Source organism: Leucopleurus acutus (genome assembly GCF_964270905.1).
Source record: "Leucopleurus acutus genome assembly, chromosome: 4".
In the NCBI taxonomy this organism is placed as follows: domain Eukaryota; kingdom Metazoa; phylum Chordata; class Mammalia; order Artiodactyla; family Delphinidae; genus Leucopleurus; species Leucopleurus acutus.
The window spans coordinates 73,024,547-73,046,378 of NC_139146.1; the positions used below are offsets into that span (position 1 = coordinate 73,024,547).

At 41.0% G+C, this 21,832-nt stretch overlaps 1 protein-coding gene across 1 annotated transcript in view; it reads right to left on the reverse strand.

Moving 5' to 3' along the window:
- Nucleotides 1-20,909, reverse strand: part of SCFD2 (sec1 family domain containing 2) — a 394,032-nt gene extending 373,123 nt beyond the window's left edge. Inside the window, exons 1-2 of the mRNA XM_082838240.1 lie at nt 19,995-20,909; nt 5,231-5,399 (exon numbers count right to left, since the gene is read on the reverse strand). Of these exons, the coding sequence (XP_082694366.1) occupies nt 5,231-5,399; nt 19,995-20,832 (1,007 nt within the window). The 5' untranslated portion in view covers nt 20,833-20,909. The remainder of the gene's footprint in view (nt 1-5,230; nt 5,400-19,994) is intronic.
- Nucleotides 20,910-21,832: the final 923 nt, after the last annotated feature.

A 21,832-nucleotide genomic window follows, 5' to 3' on the forward strand; every position in this document is an offset into this window, starting at 1 on the left:
CTGATTCCTCTCTAATAAAAATTACCTTTCTTCCCTCTGAAAAATGTTAGTGTCTTTAACAGTAATATTTAATTGGTATTTGGAAACCAAGGAAAGAAGAAAAAACATTACCACTATTTAGGGGTAATTTAATGATTTTTTTAAATGAATTTATTTATTTATTTTTGGCTGCATTGGATCTTCGTTGCTGCGCGCAGGCTTTCTCTAGTTGCAGTGAACAGGGGCTACTCTTCGTTGCGGTGCGCGGGCTTCTCATTGCAGTGGCTTCTCTTGTTGTGGAGCACGGGCTCCAGTAGTTGTGGCTCGCAGGCTTTAGAGCACAGGCTCAGTAGTTGTGGCACATGGGCTTAGTTGCTCCGCAGCATGTGGGATCTTCCCGGACAAGGGCTCAAACCCGTGTTGCCTGCATTGGCAGGCAGATTCTTAACTACTGCGCCACCAGGGAAGCCCCCAGGAATTTAATGATTTTTGACTTTGAGTTAGTGATTTAATATACACCATTATCAGGTTACTTAACAATGTGAAAGTTAACAAAAAACTGGCTCATCAGTGTTTAGGGTAAAAAGACTGCTGCATTTGTCTCTTACTCCAAGATCTACTCTTTTTATTCCATTGCTCTATAGTCTAAGAAAAAAACATTCCCACCTCCAACATAAAAGTTAACAAGAAAACTGGACTTAAAATATTGCTTTTTTAGGGACTTCCCTGAGGCATCAGGGTAAGGGTGCTTCAGGAATTGAAAAAGTAATAGGCTAGGAGACTGGAGCTGGGGCAGAGAATAGAAACCCAGTTCAACAGAAGGAAAACATAAGAACAGAAAAGATTCTGCCTCCTCTTGGACAAAATATTCCACATAATCCAGGGACCAATGGACAGGAACTGGAAAGCCATGCTATAATGCACTTAAGTTATCAATTTTTCATCTGCATTGGCAGTAAATTTAATTGCTATAATTATAAACAAACTTTTATAAAAATTATTTTAGCAATAAATTTTGATTGTCAAGATTTAAATGCTAGTCAGAGACTTGCTTTTTAAAGATTATTCCATTGCAGACAAGCACCCATCTGTTTTGCATTTCAGTACTAACTTTTTTAGCCTCACACTCATTTCACTAAGAACTTTCTGGGGGTGGGATAGTAGTGATTATTATTATTTTGACAAAAGTACAGTATACACTAGGACAGCTGTAATTTATTTCAATATCTCTTTGCAAATAAATTAATCAGCACAATTCCCTCAGTCTTCAAAGCAACTGTAAAGAAAGTACCATTTTTTTCTCCCATCTATTGCTGCATGCTTTTATTTGGTTACAATTTTCTCACTACCTATCTCTTTATCATCGGCAACCTGACTTCTGGTCTCACTATTTCACCAAACTTGCTCTCCTTAAAGCTTTCTTCAGATCCTTCTAAAACTCATCACTTCCTCTGACATTTATGACCACACTCTCATACTTGAATGGCACTGAAAGCTCATATTCCATGGCAACATTCGCTCATAGTCTAATGAGAGGAAAAGGCACCCACTAAAAACAAAGACCAGGAGTGGAAAATACATATGAATGAACTTAGTTTCAAGTGCTCAGAAGCAGAGCTGAGTCACAGCAGGTATTCAGTTGAGAAGAATTTTTATTTTAAACTGAAAAGCCTTAGAAGTTATTTAAGCCAATGCCCTCATTTTATAGCTGAAGTACGAAAAGTGTGTCAGTTAGGATGACTTTGGTTGCAAGTAGTAGACAAGAGCAAGTCAATTTGACTTAATAAGGAAACATACTCTCCTACATAATACAAGGTCCAGACACCTCACTGTAACCTACTGCTGCTCTTGCCCATAGCACTCTTGGCCACACCACCTTCAGTGTGTTACCTTCAACTTCCGGTTGCGAGCAACAAGGTCTGTCGCAGTTTCACGATATACATCAGAGGAGCTGGGGGAGAAGTGTAAGAGGAAAGGGAAAGTGTGTCTCTTCCTTGAATCTCTTCTCAAAAGCAAAGAAACTTGACCAAGAAACCCTAAGAAGACTTTTCTTTTGCCTCCCCATTTCTAAAGCAACCACTGGCAAGGAAAATGGGATTCCAAGACTGGTTTGGTTTCAGCCTTGGACTAAGCTTGGGGTAGAAAGAATGCTGAGGCGTCAAGGTTAAATAAATTGGCCATAATCAAAATATTACTTGTAGGACTTCCCTGGTGGCACAGTGGTTAAGAATCCGCCTGTCAGTGCAGGAGACACGGGTTCGAGCCTTGGCCCGGGAAGATCCCACATGCCATGGAGCAACTAAGCCCATGTGCCACAACTACTGAGCCTGTGCTCTAGAGCCCAGAAGCTACAACTACTGAGCCCGTGTGCCACAACTACTGAAGCCCGTGCACCTAGAGCCCATGCTCCGCAACAAGAGAAGCCACCACAATGAGAAGCCCGCGCACCGCAAGGAAGAGTAGCCCCCGCTCACCACAACTAGAGAAAGCCCGCGCGCAGCAACTAAGACCCAACACAGGGCTTCCCTGGTGGCGCAGTGGTTGAGAGTCCGCCTGCCGATGCAGGGAACACGGGTTCGTGCCCCGGTCCGGGAAGATCCCACATGCCGCGGAGCGGCTGGGCCCGTGAGCCATGGCCGCTGAGCCTGCGCGTCCGGAGCCTGTGCTCCGCAATGGGGGAGGCCAGAACAGTGAGAGGCCCGCGTACAGCAAAAAAAAAAAAAAAAAAAAGATGGATTCAACTCTTCTCTCTTTTGCCACCTTCTCTGGGGAGCTCACATGTTCCTTTTGTAACTATCTTAGGCTTCTGTGGAGGTGGCATAGGGTAACAGTAAGCACTGACTTTACAGCCAAACTGCCGGGGTTCAAATATAGGCCCCCATCACTTGTGTGTGTCATGTTACTTAACCTCATTCCTCATCTATAAAAGGGGAGGATAGTAGAACTCACCTCATAGAGATGTTGTGAGCATTAAATAAGTTACTATACATAAAGTGCTCAGAACCATGCCTGTTACACAGTAAGTCCTCTTTAAGTATGTGCTGTTATTATTAAGGGGCATCTACTGTTTCTGCCTTCCCAGTATCCTTTTCCCTTTCTTCTGATAAATGTTTCAGTTTCCCTTTGGAGAACCACCCCTCTGCCATGCCATCCGATCCTGACACAACTCTCAGTCAGTATGAACTGCTCCGGACCCCCATTGGGCGAAGGGTGACCACAAGGCCCAAGGTAGGCCAATCTTGCCTTTTCCCCTGGAATCTGACTCGTAAGCAGAATGACTCAAGACAGAAAGCAGTTAAAATTCAGTCTCTCTGGTGTCAGTGCCTTGAAGAGCTTTTCCTGAGTTCTTGCCCCCTAGGCCCCTGGAACTGTATAGTCCTTTATAAAATTTGATTAACAGTTCTTCCTTTGATTCTATTAGCTTTCCAATCCCCTTTAATAAACCCCCTTTTTGCTGAAATTAGCCAAAACTGATTTCTGTTGTTTGTGTAACCATTATGTTGAACAAATAGGCCTCCCCAAATTAAATCATGAAGTAACCTTATTTTTCTCTCTCATGTCTCTTTATAGCTATTCATGAGCCTAGCTTCTCTGGCCCCTGCATACACAGCGTATAAGTTAAGACAGTGGCTCAGAAATCAAACATTCTGGGCTCAAATTCTAACTCCAAGCCCTGCCAGCTATGTTACTTAATGTCTTTCTGCCTCAGCTTCCTTATCTGTAAAATGGAATAAAGACACCTATCTCATTGGGTTATTTTAAAACTTAAATGACTTCCCAAATGTAAAATGCCTGGAAGTGTGCTTTGCACACAGTAAGTCCCGAAAAATGTTATAGAGCTGATGGCAGTGGTGTCCAGTGAGATGTCCTTTTTCCTCACAACCTATCACATTAGGCCCTGACCATTCTTGTTTCCACACCTATGCTCATGCTAGCCCTCTTTCCTTTTCTAAATCCTTCAAGACATAATTGAATCAAGCACCACCATTTCCACAAAGCCCACACTGATCTACAAAGACCACATTAACCTGTTACTTCACTTACAGGAATTATAATCTGTAGTAGACACATGAGTCTTGATTTCATATCATTCTACCGGTTTTTAATTGTACCTGTATCTAAATCATGACTAGAATAAGAAAAGTGTTCCTTGAAGGCAAGAATGACATTTTATATTATTCTATGTCCTTCATATTACTTACTCCGGAGTAAGGCTCATAGTAAGTCCTTAATAATTAACTTTTGAATGGCCTTCTGAGCAGCTAAAAATATTTCCAACCATAATTACTTCTGGGTTTGCACAGCTTCAAGCCCTTAGGCCTATGTTTTAGTACCTATGTTGCCAAAGTGAGCACAGGGCCTTTGCTTTTATTAAAGTGTGCATAAGCATACAAAAACGACAGGGTACAGAACTTTTTTCTTCCCACACTGGGCCATACACACTGGGCATCCAGTAAATGTCATTAACTAACTACAAAAAAGCTGAAAACTTCAGGAGCTGGAAATTCATTCCAAATATGATAGGAAATTCCAAATGTATCTGTTACTGTTAAGATTGGAAACTATAAGGCTGAAAGGCCCTGTTTTGTTTAAAACTTGGAGATAAGGGAAACGGATACTCACACATTTTTTCTCTTCTAATATTTTTTTTTTCTCAAGAACTGTTGATGAAGGACAAAGTAGAAAAGGTAACTATTGTATCTTTTTATTGTCATGTTTCTGAAGAAATATTCTTTTATTTTTGGAACTCTGCATAACCTAAAGTACCCCATCTTCTTTCTCTGGTTTCTCTAACCATGTGAAAAAGTATAAGTAGAAATAAAAACATTTCACACTGATGCCCAAAAGTATATCATTTACATATAAAAAGATGGCACTGTTTCAGAGCTATGTGGGCAGTATTTTAGTCATGTGGAAAGGTCAACTGGGAAAGAGAAATTGAGTAAGCCTAGCCTCAACTCCATGTGAAGCTGTCTGTGGGTGCATAAATTGACTCACTTAGCTGACCCTGGGAACAAGTTTATATTACATCCAAATGACACCTCTATAAAATTCCATACTTTTTGGCTTTCGTTGTTTAATGAATATGGTTATTTCAAAGTTAAGAAAAAATTCTTTTTTCTAAATGCTATCCACTATGAATTTTTCAACCAGACTGATTCTTCATTGTTTCCTTTCTACAGGAACAATCTACAAGAGAAAGAAAAGGGAAGAGAAAGAAAAGGATGAGAGAAAAAACTACACATCTTACTTGGATTGTGCGAGACAGCCGGGTGCAACCATATTCTGATTCTCCTCCTCGGCCTGGAGTGCAGTGAGTTCCACCATGTTAACCATCACATCATTGGTGTGGCCCGGAAGCTGGGGAAGCACTGAAAGGATCTTCTCCACCAAGTTGTCTCCATGATGTCCAACCGCCCCTGTTTAAGCAGACAAGAAAATATGAACTCACAAAATGGGAGGAAAAAAGCAGCTAAATTAATGTTCTATAATACCCCTTCTATCAAAAACAGTATCCATTTTTAGCTTCTGTTACACAAATCAATAACATAAACCTAACATTCTGCCCTTAGTAACACTAATCAATCTCACAATTACCTACAAAATGTATGTCTTGTGTGTTGGACTTAATGGTCCCTGAGAGCAGGCACTGTGTCTGCTCTGGTTACTGCTATAATTCCCAGCACCTAGCATAGTGCCCACACATGGTAGGCATCAATAGGTATTTAGTGGATAAATAAGTAATAAACATTTGGAAGGTCAGGTAAATGGCGTGATAGGACAACACTATCCTGAAATTTTAGAGCCCAAAGGATTTTCTTTATTTTACTGATGAAGACCTTAAGACCCAGAAAGGCTTAGAGACCTGACCAAGAATAGCAGATCTCCCCTTTGCTAGAAGTTTATCTTCATCATGGCAACCATTTATCTAGTTCACCCTCTACCCACCATGTCTAGCAGGCAACTTGGCAGCTAGCAGGCTCACTAATTATTTGTTAGATGAAGGAAAGAACAAATGAATGAATAGTAACAGTTTGCAGTGATAAAAGCATTTATACAGTGCTTTCTGTGTACCAGGCACTGCTCTAGGTGCTTTACATATATTAATTCTTTTAATAACAAATGAATTAATAAGCTCAAATTAAAATTCAAGACCAATGACACAGTTTAATGCTTTTTCCATGAGACCAAGTTATCTTTCCAAAAGCCATCAATGCTTGGAAGACATGATTCCAACAATGGGTGGGACTGGCCAAATCAACTTGTTTTGATCCCACCCACTTCAAATCAATTAATATTTTACTTCCTAATGTCTATCTCTATTGTTTTTGCCATGTCATATTAATTGCACAGAAGAACTAGGTAGAAAAGACTAAACCAGAAATCCAAGGAATCACTGTCAGCACCATCGTCTTCTTCGTCACAATAGCTAATATTTATTGAGAGCTTATGATGTACCAGGTATTAACTTCCATACTGTACATTTATTATCCACTTAATTCTTGGAACAACTCTAATAGGTAGGTATTATTATGCTCATTGACAGAGTAGAAGATTCAGTTTAAGTAACTTGCTCACAATTATATATGTTGTAAATTACAGAGCAAGAATTCAAACTCAGGAGGCAGAACTCCAAAAACCACGCCATTAAAAAAAACAACAATCAGGCCCATAAAAATGACTTAAGACAGAACCAGCATGAGTGCTTCTAATGTGGCTTCTGATGCTAAAGAAAAGAGTTCTAATTCTACCAGTAAAATATTCACTTATTAGGCCTGGAAGGAACCATGTCTTATTTATGTTGTCTATAGTTTATGGTTGTCTCCCCAGCACTCACACTACAAGCTACTCATTAAATACTTGCTGAATGAATGCCTAGTGACTATAAGTGGCCCTGAGATCCACAGGGCAGTCAGAAGTCTCTAAGTGAATAATATCTTTAAGCCTGGAAAGAATGGAGATACGACGATTACCCCATAGCATCATTTCTCTCTCCACTAGTAACCTCCTCACTTATTTGAAAACTTCCACTCATCACTACAATAACTCTTCTTTGAACCTGGTGCCCAAATTCTGAGCCCTGCCCCCAAGCTATTCTTATTTTTATTTGCCATTCACAGACACATGGTACAGACAAGTAGTCTATATGTTCTGCCTTTCTTTCCTAACTTCTTTAGCCCCTACAATCTAGCTGCTACTCACTCTTCCTCCCTATGCTCAATGCAGGGGTCTTTGGCAAGTCTCAGTTCATTAAACCTTTGGCAAATTAAAACTGTTGACTAATCCAGTCCTCCTGAAACTCTCCAAATATGAGAAGTCAAGACATGACATACTTATTTTTCCTTAAGGTTTAATAGCTAATAGTTATTTTTACAGAACCAATGTATCATTTACATCCTTAAAATATTATATACTAACACCCTAAATGTTCAGAAGTAGAGGAGTAGTTTTTTAAAATTATGGCATATTTACTGAAGCAGTTCTCAAATTGTGATTTTTATTTTCTTCTATTTATTTATAGATTCTAAACTTTCTATGGTGAACATATATTCCTGTTGTAATGAAATGAAAAAACATGCTATACACACATATAAATATCCCAAAATTTTACCAAGGGTTATCTTTGAATGGTAGGACTTTGGTTGATGTAAACTCTACCTAAAATTAATTTTTCCCCCGTGTTTTCTGCAAGGAGCACATGAGACTGACCTAAATTAATTAGAAAAATAATTTACACTCTTTCAGAAACTGCTTAAAATATTATATATGAGAATTAACAAAATGCCAAATTTACATGAGCAGGATTACTCAACTTTTTAGGTTTAGTCAAAAGGAATGTGTATTTAACATGTGTGATAATGAAGGATAAAGCAGGTAGGTATAGGCTTTCAACTCATGTCCTGCTCTTCTCTGAATACAGTTTGTTGCATGTCCAGCTTTAGAGGGTTCAATATACATTTTAAAAATTTAATTAGTGCCAGTTACATGACTCAAACATAGACTAAGCATTTGGGGCCTCTCAATGTCACGGTAACTTCAGATTCTTCCTCTACGAAATGAATAAAATGCCAAGATTTGTATCACACTTAAATTTTCAGAGAGCTTAATTTTTCCGTTATTATAGAAATTTTAAAGTATTATTTAAGACGCTGAAGAGTGGAAGTCAAGCTGAACCCAGTTATTTTTCCCTGTCCAACTGTTAATCTAGCCAAGAGCAATGGCATCTAGTCTGGCCAGAGAATGGTTTATTTCCCAATGCCTTCTTTTCTAAAGAGAGTATAGGAACAAGAAATTGGATACATGGGCTCTAGTGGTCCCATCCTCCATTAGCTCCTTGTGTGATCTGAGGCAACTTCCAAAAATGTGGTGCTATTTTACCAAGCTAAAAACTCAGAGTTGGTCCAACCAACACCTAAATATCTTTGAAGCTCAGTATTTGAGATCCTAAATTCAGTCAACTGTTTCAAAGGCTAAACTTTTATAGTTAACAGCACTGGAAAAATGGCAGTCCTGTATGACCCTGTGGATCATATGTGAATGTATGTGCCAGTATCATCATCATAAGGCATATAACATCTACACTTGCCTCTACTTATAAGGAATAAAGTGAGAAGCAAGAATTGAGGCATCTTCACAAGAGCTCAGTCATACTGTAGTAGGGCTTAAAGATAAAAACACAAGAGCCTTCTCTACATTTCACAAACAGGATATTTTGGGATTATGCACAGTGTCCCTTTGTGTTGAGATAGGGTTACTGGATTCTTGGAATTAGTAACCTCCTGGGACTTCCCTGGTGGCGCAGTGGTTAAGAATCCGCCTGTCAGTGCAGCGGACGCGGGTTCGAGCCCTGGTCCAGGAAGATCCCACATGCCGTGGAGCAACTAAGCCCGTGCACCACAACTACTGAGCCTGCGCTCTAGAGCCCACGAGCCACAACTACTGAAGCCCCGCACGCCTAGAGCCTGTGCTCTGCAACAAGAGAAGCCACCGCAATGAGAAGCCCGCACACTGCAACGAAGAGTAGCCCCCGCTTGCTACAACTAGAGAAAGCCACGGGCAGCAACAAAGACCCAACACAGCCAAAAATAAAAATTAATTAATTTTAAAAAAACTACACAATACACAAATCTTAAAAAAAAAACACCTCACCTCCTTTCTGATTCCCCATGACTCTTTCTTAAGAATATCTGACCATCTTTCATTATTTTGAGATGTTTCAGCATTTGATGACATTTCTGTCTTCTAAGAACAGAATATTTCATTATTGCTCCTGATGTTTCCTTCTATGTAGAAGGACAACAATTAGCATAACATTTCTGAACTTGCCTCACCTCCTTCAATCAATCCCTTTTCCCCTGGGTTGTCAGGTTCTACTCATTCTGCCTAGGATAGGTTCTGCCCTTGGAAAGAGGGAAAAAGACTTTCTCTGGTCCACTCCTGATGCTGAGTGGGTAAACCTTCCAACCCAAGAATTTGGTGTTAGGAATCTCACTTGCCCATAGATGTAAGCCACATTCTTTAAGGTTCACTGTATCCACCATAAAACTGGTATTTTGGCCTCTGCCTGCCAACTCTTTATTCCATATTCAATTTAGAATCTGGATGGTTAAAAGAGTGTTCGTTATTAATTACTCTTTAATACTACCATTTCTAACACTACCTATGGTTGGCTCATATCAGTCAGATCTAGTACAAAGGGGATGTATTAAGGTAGATAATACATACTGGTCAAAAGGCTGTTTCAGTTTGCCATATACCAGGTAGGACTCTGGGGGGTGGAGGCAGGAGAATAATAAGGCAGTACTTCTATAGGTTTATTCAGTAAGTAGTTTTCACCACACAGTAATTTTAGATAAGAGTCACATAGCATTCATTATACTGCCCCTAACTTAAATCTTCTCCTACACTCCCTCTTTCTGTGAATGGATTCTGAAATTGCCCAGGCTAGAATACTTGGCATGTCTTCAAATTCTTCTTAACCTTCTACCATTATATCAGTCGCCACTCTATTAATTCTCTCACTTAAATACTCAACTACTCCTTTCTTCATCCTTCCTATTACTGACTTGGCATAAATTCGCATCATTTCTTACCTAGATGTTTTAATAGTCTCCTGATCAATAGTCTCCTAGCCGCCAGGATTTCTTGCTTGTATCTCAAGGAGCCCACTGCTCCTAGGCTGGGCTCCTCTATGGGTGCATGGCAGGGTTGAATTTTATGAGAAATATTTTAAGTTTATGCTTTTATCTAGATAATCCACAACTTTGACCAGTTGCTCAAAAAAAAAGTGCCTTAATTTCAAAACAGTTAAGAATCACTGGAAAAATAAAAAAAAAAAGAATCACTGCACACCACACAGTATAAGTTAGTTGAGCCGACAGCTATCAATGTTATTCCTCTCTACACACTTTAAGGATACAGCCCAACTGATGAACAAATTAACAAACTGTGCTACATCCATACACCTGAATATTACTCATTAATAAAAAGGAGTGAACTACTGATAGAAGCTACAACATGGATGAATCTAAACCGTATTATGCTAAGGGAAAGAGGCCACTCAAAAGGCTATATACTATATGATTGCATTTATATGACATTCTTGAAAAGATAAAACTCTAGGGACAGGAAATGGTTCCATGGTTGCCAGATATGAGAGTAAGAGGAGAGACTGCCTACAAGGGGTACAAAGGGAATTTTTTGGAGTGATGGCACTCCTCTTATATCTTGATTGTGGTGGGTGGTTACACGACTATATGTTGTTTGACAGAACTACACACCATTTAGGATGAATGTTGCTATACGTAAATTATACTTTAATAAACTTGACTATTAAAAAAAGCAAGCAAAACAATAACAAAAAACCTACCCATCCCCCCTCAGTTCCCACTTTGGAATCAATAAATCCATCCATCACATAATCCACCAGAGAACTCATTCAACAGAAAATCTGTACATGCACTTTGCCTGCCTAAAAACTTATTATGGCTCCTCACCAAGCATGAAATTTAAAGCCTTTATCTTTCCTCATCATCTTTATCACCCTTCCCTCCTGATCTCTTACCTCTCCCTCAGTCATTCATCCCAACCTTAAGCTCTACTAAAAAATTACCTAAAAAGAATTCCCAGAACAACCTATGCTCCTTCTTACATGTTTGCACACATAGGGAGCTTTTAAAAGAATACTGGTTCCAGACTCTGCCCAGACCACTTTTAAAAATCAGACTTTCTGGGGTGGTTCGAATGTGAGAACCACTGGTCTAGAAATGGCCACCCCTTAAGAGAATATTTGTATCTAAACCATATGAAGGCACATATCATTCATACGTGAATTTGCTAAGCTTTGTGCTTCCTCATAGATTATGAGTTCCTCATAGACAAGAGTCTTCTTAACTGTTTGATCTTTATGCGTGCACTTCTCAAACTTAACGGCACATTCAGATCACCTGAGGATCTTGTTAAAATTGTGATTCTTAAGCCTGGGGTGAAGCCTGGGATTCTGCATTTTTAATTAGCTTCCAGTTGGGCTTGAGGCTGCCAGTCCCCAGGACACACTGAATAGGGAGGCTTTATGTCACTATCACCTAGCACAGAGCCTGCATATAAAAGTTGCTCAAGAAACATTTATGAATCGAAATCATCCATGTCATTCTTTACACTCCCCTAAGTAACCAAAATTGTAGTGATCTTGCAGGATTATACAGAAAGACTCTTTCACTTACTGCACTTCATTTTTTTTTCTCTAGGTATGACAGAATACAGTTCTTGACAAATGGTTAATTCTAACCAACTCTCACTTACTTTAGTGGCAGATAATAGGTCAGGTAGTAAAATTCTTCTGGGTTACATGTATGGCAAATTACTCTTGTACTTATGTTCTTAGTCTTATACTTAGGGGGAAAACATACATTTAAAAGAATAAAACATTAAATCGTTTTAAAGGCATATCATTAATTAATAAAAGTATTAATACACATATTCCCCTTATGTACCAGGCAGTGTTCTAGGAGCTAGACATGTTAACTTATTTTACCCTCTCAGTCTTCTGGTGGGTACTATTATCCTCATTTCACAGATCAGGAAACTGACTTATGACTAGGGAGGGGCAGAGCTAAGGCTACTGTAACTAGCCACTCATACCTATTACACAACCTAGATAAGTGGTAGCAGTTACCATATATTGAGGATCTACTGCAATCCCCTTACTCCTTACATATATCATCCTGTATAATGTAAATCTGAGCATGTCATATCACAGCTCAAAACCCTCCAACTTTCCCATCATACTTTGGCTTTTACTCTAAGTCTTTACTTTGCCCTACAATGCATTCCTTCTGCCTATCTCTCCAACATTATCTCCTATCATCGCCCTCCTTGCTTGCAGGGCAAGCTGAAGGAAGCCATACGAGCCTCCTCAAACATGTCAAGCATATTCCCACCTCAGGTCCTTTGCACTTGCCATTCCCTGGGTCTTATATGTTCAATACCAAGGCTGTCACATGGCCTGCTTCCTCTCTCTTGTCAATCTCTGCTCAAATGTCACATCCTCAGAGAGGTCTTCCCTAGCTATGCTATCTAAAATGGAGACCCGGGCTTCCCTCGTGGCACACTGATTAAGAATCTGCCTGCCAACGCAGGGGACACAGGTTTGAGCCCTGGTCCGGGAAGATCCCACATGCCGTGGAGCAACTAAGCCTGTGTGCCACAACTACTGAGCCTGAGCTCTAGAGCCTGCGAGCCACAACTACTGAGCCCACGAGCCACAACTACTGAAGCCTGCATGCCTAGAGCCCGTGCTCTGCAACAAGAGAAGCCACCACAATGAGAAGCCTGCGCACCGCAACGAAGAGTGGCCCCAGCTCAACGCAACTAGAGAAAGCCCACGCACAGCAACAAAGACCCAACACAGCCAAAAATAAATAAAATAATTTTTTTAAAAGCTTAAAAAATAATAAAATAAAATGGAAACCCTATCACTTTTAAATCTCTTATCTACTGTTTTAGTTATATAATGGATGGATGGATGGATGGATGGATGGATGATTTCATGTTTCCAACAGCACTTCAAGGTCACTCTTTTCCCCTGTTTACAAATGAGAAAACCCTAAAAAGCCTCAATGAGAATCAAACAACAAGTAAGTCACTAAGCTAAGACTTGCAGTTATTATACTGCTCTGGATCTAACACCTGCAATCTAGTCAGAGCCTTAAATGGCTTCTCAATTGTTCCTCATACCTATGCTTATTTTAAACAGTATCCTCTGAACCCTAAAATAAAGATATTAATTGGTTATTTTGCATTTTGTGGAAAATCAGATTGGGAGAGATGGGGGAGGAAAGAATAAGTCACTTCTTTGAATACTAAGGCAGCACCAGAGTCCAACAACTGTGTTTAGTCTTGGAAGGTGTTAGCTTCTAGAGGCCATATCAGCATCATCTCTACTAACCAGGACGATGATAGCCTCACATATGAGAGAGATTATGAGCACAGGCTCTAGAGCAAGCTGCCAAGGTTCAAACCCTGACTCTGCCATTTACGAGCTGTGTGATCTTGGGTAAGTTAGTTAACTCCTATATGTCTCCGTTTCCTCATCTGTGAAATGGGGATAATTATAAAAGAATTATTATGAATATTAAAGGAGTTTATATATGTAGATTGCTGAGAAAAGTAGTATGCTCTCAAATGTTAGCCACTATTAATAGTCTCAAATTTCAAGACTTTAATAATATACAATCACACCTTAAAGCAAATATAAATGCACAAGTATACCATAATCCCAGGATTAAGAACCACCCATTGGATTGGGAGTTAACCTTTAACTGACTAAATTTAATTTAAAAGTTTACATGAAACTAAAATTCAGGAGAATTGAACCAAGAAACGAAATTTATTTCCCAGAGTTACCGCCACTTCCTATCTTTTGATCTTGAACTTGTAGACTATCAACAAAGCTCTCTAGTCGATCTCAAGAGCCAGAAAAGAATGGAAAGAAAACCAGACTCAAACTTTTCGAGATTCATAAATCACGTCTACCTTTTTAATTGTCCCTTGAAACAAATTAGAAGCCAGAACAGTCCGTAGAATGCTGTATTTAAATCCCCTATGCAAACACGCCAGAAGCACTCCGCAGAGACACAAGCTTCTGTGTGGGTTAGACATGGTAGAAGTATGCCAAAATCGTAGCAACAGACACTGGTGGCCATTTACTTCTCAAACAATTGCAACAAACTTTCTCTATTTTTCAGCCCTGAGAGCTTATCAACTGCTTCAAGGGAGCAAGGAACTTGTCTATCTTGTTCACCACTGTTTCCCTAGACCTGGAACAACGCTTGGCACATAGTAGGCACTCAATAAATGTTTACTGAAAAAAAAACCCAACTATTAGACAAAGCGATATTACTTTCAGCAAAGATGACGACAAAAAGAGAAATTTCTCAAAATTGTAAGCATGATATTAACACTGCCGAATATTTATGAACTATTGGAGGTTATTTTTGGTAGTGTCAGTTTTACATCCAAGAATATATACATAGGCATATAAATCTTCTAATGGTAAATTATCAAAAATGGCATCCAAAATATTTAACAACAAATAACAAATTAATATACTAGGTATATAAATTAACATCTAAATAAAAAACTAAAAATGTATTTCCCTTTGGCCGCTATATTAAAACTGCTGGAGCTTCCCTGGTGGCGCAGTGGTTGAGAGTCCGCCTGCCGATGCAGGGGACACGGGTTCCCGCATGCCGCGGAGCGGCTGGTCCCGTGAGCCATGGCCGCTGAGCCTGCGCGTCCAGAGCCTGTGCTCCGCAACGGGAGAGGCCACAACAGTGAGAGGCCCGCGTACCGAAAAAACTGCTGTCACATAATTTAAATTGAAATTCAAACCATTCAAGTCATTCCGATCATTTCCAATTACCTTTTGACTTTTAGAAACTGTTGGTGTAATCATCTATATGCTACAGCCATCCCTGGCTAAACAATGCCCCACATTCTGTCTAAACCACAATATGATGCAAGAAACCACCCCGGTGTATGTATAGCTGATTCACTTTGCTGTACAGCAGAAACTAGCATAGCATTTTTAATCAACTGTACTCCACTAAAAATTAAAAAAAAAAAAGAAAAGAAAAGAAACGACGCCAATTTTTTTTTTTTTTTTCACAACGCGGACCTCTCACTGCCGCGGCCTCTCCCGTTGCGGGGCACAGGCTCCGGACGCGCAGGCCCAGCGGCCACGGTCCGGGCCCAGCCGCTCCGCAACACGTGGGATCCTCCCGGACAGGGGCACGAACCCGCGTCCCCTGCATCGGCAGGCGGACCCTCAACCACCGCGCCACCAGGGAAGCCCCACGCCAAATTCTTGTAACAACAAGTCATGAGCTCCCCAGCTCCTTATGCTTGTTGCATCCAGGAAAGATCAGTAAAAATATTGAGCATGGTGATCGGGTATGTTCCTGGACGCCAAAGCCTGGATCAAGGTTGGAAAGCACCCGCGCCAAAAACAGTGCCACCAACACCACCTACCCTACCACCCCATCCAATTTTGGGCCACTCTGGAGCAGAGGAGAAGTGCTGCATCTCTACAACCATCACTACCAGCATGAGTTCCCTCTGCTGCCTCAACACCCCTGGGGGTCAGCTGCATCCACACCACAGTGCTCCTAAGCCCTATCACTCGCCTCCACCAGGCAACAGTAACAGGTAATTCTCAACAAGTAGAGAATTTCCCTTTACTGGCTAGTACAGAAGTACTTTAGTATTTAAAAAACAGGTTTGACAATACAGCTACGCACCAACTGAAAACCAGCCCTGAGGATTACCAATATGGAATAATAACACTATGTTGAAACATTTTTGAAATAAATGAACCATTAAACTGACCATCTGGAAGATAGTATGGAGGGTTATCCAAAAGGTATCCATTAAAAAAACTTCAATTTATAAGTTATTAGGACATAGTAACAAACTTGCTCCAATTAGTATCTATCCTCCAAAATCTACCCTCCACCAGCCAGATATAATTTAGATCCCTTCTGAAGGAGAGAATGTCATAATTTAAAAATGGGAAGTAGATCATGGACCTTTTCTTGGCTACACTATGCCAAAGCTTACTGGTTTCAGAGGGGATCGCAAATCAAACTCGTTCCATGCACCAGTAGAGAGGTAGATAGTTGCGCCCCAGGGACACCCCTTTATGCCACCCACTCTGGCTTCCCTTTATCTCCTATCCCACCAGGCCACTGTTGCTGCCACCCACCACCTCATGCAGGCACCTCTCCCCACTCAGGAGATCTCACCCAACTCGAGCTCCCTCACCCAGGCCTGGTAGCGCTCGCCTCCCTGCATGGACACCTATCTTGCTTAGCCCCACCTAGATGCTTTTCCACTGAATTATTCAGTAAAGTAGGAAGGAAGCAGAGTCCTTAAAATTTTAAATGTACTTGGAAAATACCTCAAGGAACTTTTGGGAGGTTCACTCCCATTGCTTTATCATCAGCTTGCATAGTTCTCTTGGCATTCTATTGAAAACAATACTTTCATGGTTCCTCCTGGACAAAGCCCTGGACAAAGTAAATGAATTTTTCTTTCTCTTTACCTGTTGCCTTGAATCTACCCAGAGAGGCCTCCCATTTGCTCCCTTTGAACAATGCCCCCTTTAACATTAAATATCCTTTTACATGGTCTCATGTACCTAAAATGTCTTCTCCCACACCAGTTTGCTTAATGTGTACCATCACCAATTTAAAGCACACCCTGGAAGCCCACCTACTGGCAGAAGGATCCTAAACAGGTACAAAGAAAGTGAGCACTTAACTCTGACAATTCAGAAAACAAAAGATGCTGACCTCGGCCACCAATAGAAATATTGGAGCAATCCTGTCACATCTGGCCTACTACTTAATGTTTCTGCTTTTCTTTTTTCCAGTAAAGAACAACTTCAGAGCCTCAATTTTTTATTCTTGAAATGATAAATAATACTTAACTCACCTAATTTGTTGAGAAGATCAAATTAAGGTAATGTGGAAGTGATTTTTATCCATTAAATAATCACATAAATATGATTAGTTAATATTATTATTTCCTTTCTCAAATACTACTGTGGTCCCAAATTGTCAAATTTTAGAATATTCAGAAAATGTGTGCCCCGCTGCATTTGTGAATGACTAGTGATGCAACTTAGGAATCTCAGAAGTATTTTCAATCAGAAAAAATAAGTATACTAACCTCAGTGGAAGTCTAGCTGTCAGCAACCTTTAATTCACCTGTTCATTCATCCATTCATTCAATAAATATTTACTGAATACCTACTATTTTCAAGGCACTCTTCTGAGTGCTAGTTAATAAACAGTAAACAAAATAGAGCCCCTCCCTTCACGAGCTTCCGTTCAAATGGGAGGAGACAGGCAACTGACAATCAATTAGCATGTTAGGTAGTGGTAACGACTATGACAAATAAAGCAGGGTAAGGGGTTAGAGAGTGTCTAAAGAAAGTGGTCAGGGAAGGCTTGTCTGAGGAGGAGACATGTGAGTGGAGATTCGAAGGAAGTGAGCGACAAAACCATGTAGACACCTGAAGGAAGAGCATTCCAAGCTGAGCTGCACAAGAACATCAAAGGCCCTGGGGCTGGGACATACTTCGCATGTTGAGAAATGGCAAGGTGGCCAGCATGCCAGGGGAGCAGTGTGTGGGGGGAGATCAATAAGGGATGAGGTGGGATAGATACACACAGGCAGATGATGTATGGCCTTGGAAACCGTGCTAAGGAACTTAGATTTGATAGTGGATGTGATGGGAGGGTTGTGAGCAAGCAAATAACATGTCACCAGTTTTATGTTTTGATGGGATTACACAAGAAACTGCATGATCTGTATGTCTTCTGTACTTCCTTAATATTTGTATTTTTTTAACTATTTACATCCTCTACTCTGTCGTGACAAATGCTGCTTTCAGACTGAGTAAAATGGATTCTGATAATTGAATATTGGATTTGGTGACATGGAGGCCACCAGTGATCTTGACAAAGGAAGTTCCTGAGGAGTACTGAGGGGCAAACAGCCTAATTGAAGTCAAGGGAAAATTGAAGCAGATGATTGTAGAGACAGCAAGTACAAATTTCTAAGTTTGCTAAAAATGGAGCAAAAATGAAACTGAGCCTGAGGGGTCAAGAAAGGAGATGTTCCATTCTGTGTGTATTTTGATGGGGAAAACCTAGTAGAAAAGACTTTTTTTAAAAACTGATGATCTAGGAAAGGGGAGGGTATTTGAAAGAAGTAAACCTATGAGAGAAGTGAAAAAGGAAAAGATCTAGTCTGCAAAGGAGGAAAAGTTGGCACTAGATAGTAGCAGGAACAGTACATCTTTTAATATGAAGGAAGGAAAGAAAAATATGTGGGGTACAGAGGTAAAAAGGTTGGTAGACTTAGTGATAAGAAGATACAGTTTTCTGGTGGCTTATATAAAAGCAAGAAAGCTGAGGGGGTGAACATGGGGAGGGAAATCTGGAGGCTTGAAGCGAGAGAAAGTATAAAATAATTGTGCTGAACGGCAACTTTGTCTTCCTAGCGCCCTTATTTTCTAAATCATTCTTGACTACTTCGTATTGTAAGCTTTTAGAGGACAAGAAGCTACACTTACCTTGTTTTTTTCTGTATTTAGAAGAGTCATATACAAGGAAGAGATGCATAATATGTAAAGGAGTAGTTGCTATGATGCTGGATGGCCAGGACATTAAAGTTTGCCTAACTGGAGTCTTTGGGGGGGGGGACACAAAAATATGTGACCTTGATTAATTATGAAACAATATGTCACATTTTGGGCAAAAAGAAATAGAAGCATAAGCAGTATATACCACGCACTCAAAAACTCAACAAGCATAGACTCACTCATCAGGTGTTTTTAATCCTCTAAGAGTTCAGGGGTGTTACAATGATTACTTTTATTTAAATCACACTGACAGGCTGAGCACCTGGTTACTTCAGTCACATAATTAAGCTTATATCTCAGTATTACCACTTAGCTTACTTGTGAATAATTAAGCTTAATTACCACTTAGCTTACTTGTGAATGAATGAATCTTATAAGGTCAAAAATTCAAATTGCACCTGTTGTGGTTTTTTTAACTTCATTTGACATTTTTTTTTAACCTACTGAAGGGAATGCTTGCCAAAGTCAGTTTCCTGATTATTCTCCCTGAACTTGGGTGTGGCCAGCCTACACTACCAGCAGCATTACATCTACCTAATTAGAGAACAATAAAGTTGACCTTTGAAAATAAATGCATCTGTCAAATATCAGAAAATGTTTTTTCTTCACCTATTTTTAAGGGTAACATTTGTTACTTACGTGTATAAATATTATTACAATTTGGGATTACCCAATCTTCAATAGAATGAGAGCTAAGAATAAATGAACGTTTGAAAATATTTTCACCAGAAAATGAGACTAAATACAATTGTACATATTTTCTACAATTCTGTTTAGCCTCATTTTCTGGTGAAATTTAAGTTCAGCCTCATTTATTAACACTCATGTAAAGAAACTTGAAAGTCAACTAACTGTAATATTTTCGTGTTTTGTGGTACAGGTTACCTCCACTTGTTCATCTGTTAATACTTCTCCAACAACTTAAAGCTTTCTTATGAAGGATTGTTGTGAATACTGATATCTGCACATGTCTAAAAGGTTCCCAGGTGGACAGCTCTCCTCCATGTCAGCATAAGTCTGTTTTTCCAATCTCTGGGCTAGATGCAGTTGTTCTTGTTTAAAAGGGCAGTGCACGCTGAGGATGTATTTACCCAAGATAGCATTTAACAAATTTGCTGATTTGCTTGTCTGTATCCCCCCTCTAGACGATAAACTGAGGGATCAGGGACTGTGTTCATCTAGCTCTTCTTTGACTTCTCAACCTGGCACATAGTTAGAGGTCAATAAAATATATGTTGAATCAATGAAAGTCCCAGCACTTTGGAAAGCAGTTATGAAGACTTCCACAGCAAACGCCACTTACCTGTGAGATCCAGAGTTCTGTCCACAAAGACCACTGATGCCCTGCCTGTGGCGGTCTTCCTCCTGTTCTTGGCGGGAGCAAAATTGGCCAGATCTGCAGCGATGATCCGACTGAGGGAACCTACAGCAAAACACTCCTCCCGTACCCCTAAATGCTCACACAGGGAACTGAGGCCGGACACCAGGCACCTAATCGTCAGCAGCAGCTCAGGGGTTAGGGTAGTGGCATCCACCTCAGCCAGGTTTCCCAGCCTCCTCTTGTCCGATCGGGCACGGTTGAGGATATGCACATCCTGGGGTAATAGTGGGAAAAGGGAAGCAAAAGCTGGAGTCAAGGCAAGGTGGGGAGCAGCACATGCGAGTAACAACGGGACGTGCAGCACCTCAGCCGTGTAGTTCATGTTGCCCATCCACTCACACAGCTTCTCCTCCAGTTGCTCGAACACTGGCTGCTGCCCTTCCAGCTCAGCCGCCGCCGCCGGCAGCACGTGATTAGCCGTGAGGTGGACTGCGTGATTCACAGCCGTGACCACCACACAATACTGGAAGTGACTGCGGCAGATGATGTCCCGTAGGGTCTCCACGGTCCGGCCTTTCAGCAGGCAACTCAACACAAACACCGCTTTGGGCTGCTCGGCTCCGCCACCAACTGCGGAGGGCTCGAACTCCCGCAGGTAACACGCAGAGTTCCCCACCGCCTCCAGCAGCCGTGAGGACCCGCAGCCCCAGTGCAGGCTCTCGGCGGAGGCGGCGTCCAGGTAGACCACGGCCCGTTTCACTTTGGCCAGGACCTGCTCCCAGGCTTGCTGGGTGAAGGTCAACACGCCTGGGGTGCTCATGGTGGGGATTCGCAGACTCAGGGCACCAAGAGCAGGAACTTCTCTCAGAGCTCACAGCTTCCGGGAATTGGGCTCCCGGAGACATTGACAGTCAACACAGTACACGTGGGACGGCCTCCGACTCATCCAGTGTGGGCGCATAGTAATGACGTTACGGAGCGTGATTGGCTAGCGGGGAGACGTCGCGGAAGAATGGTGAGGGCTGGGAATAAACGGGCGGGGCTCGGAGGCTCCCGGGTGCCTCGAAAGTTCGGGGAAGTGGAAAGGAGCTGCCTAAGAAAGAGCTGAGGGATTTTCTTTTCGTCTCCCTCTCTGCTCGGATTATCTTCGCTGCTCCTTGAGAAATCTCAGGAATGATAAATCCTAATTCTAAATATGATATTTTCCTTGGATCTGAACGCATTTCTTTAAAAGTGATGTGTTGCCCAGCAAAACTAAGAGCAGCCAGAGAAGATAAAAACAACCAACTGCTGTGTGATGTTTCTTAGTTTATACATTACTATCACATACATTATTGGACACAAACCTCTAACAGACATAACGGTTTCTCTTTCACTTTCTCCATCTTCCTTCCCTCATCTCATTGGCACTAAATCTTGATCCACTTCAAAAATCTAGAATCCAGCCCTTTCTCCTCATCTATCCTTCCTCTCACTGCCTTAATCCACCGTCTTCGGTCAACTGAACAATAGCAGTGACCCTCCCCCCGCCATCATTTCCCAGTTTTCCATCTCTTCTCCCTTCCATTCAGTTTGCTTCCTAGTAAACTAAGCTTGTTCAACCATTTTTCTGCTTAAAATCCTCTCCTGGCCCAGTTGCCTACAGAATACAGCCAGATGCGTTATAATGGCACCAAAAACCTTCATGATTTCTCTCTTTCTCTCCAGCTATCCCAGCTTAGAACATTAAACAGCTGCACGATGAAGTCAACAGATTGAGCCCAGAATGTTTTACAGGTTCAGTTCATTCAATCACTATTTATAAAGCACTTATTAAGTGT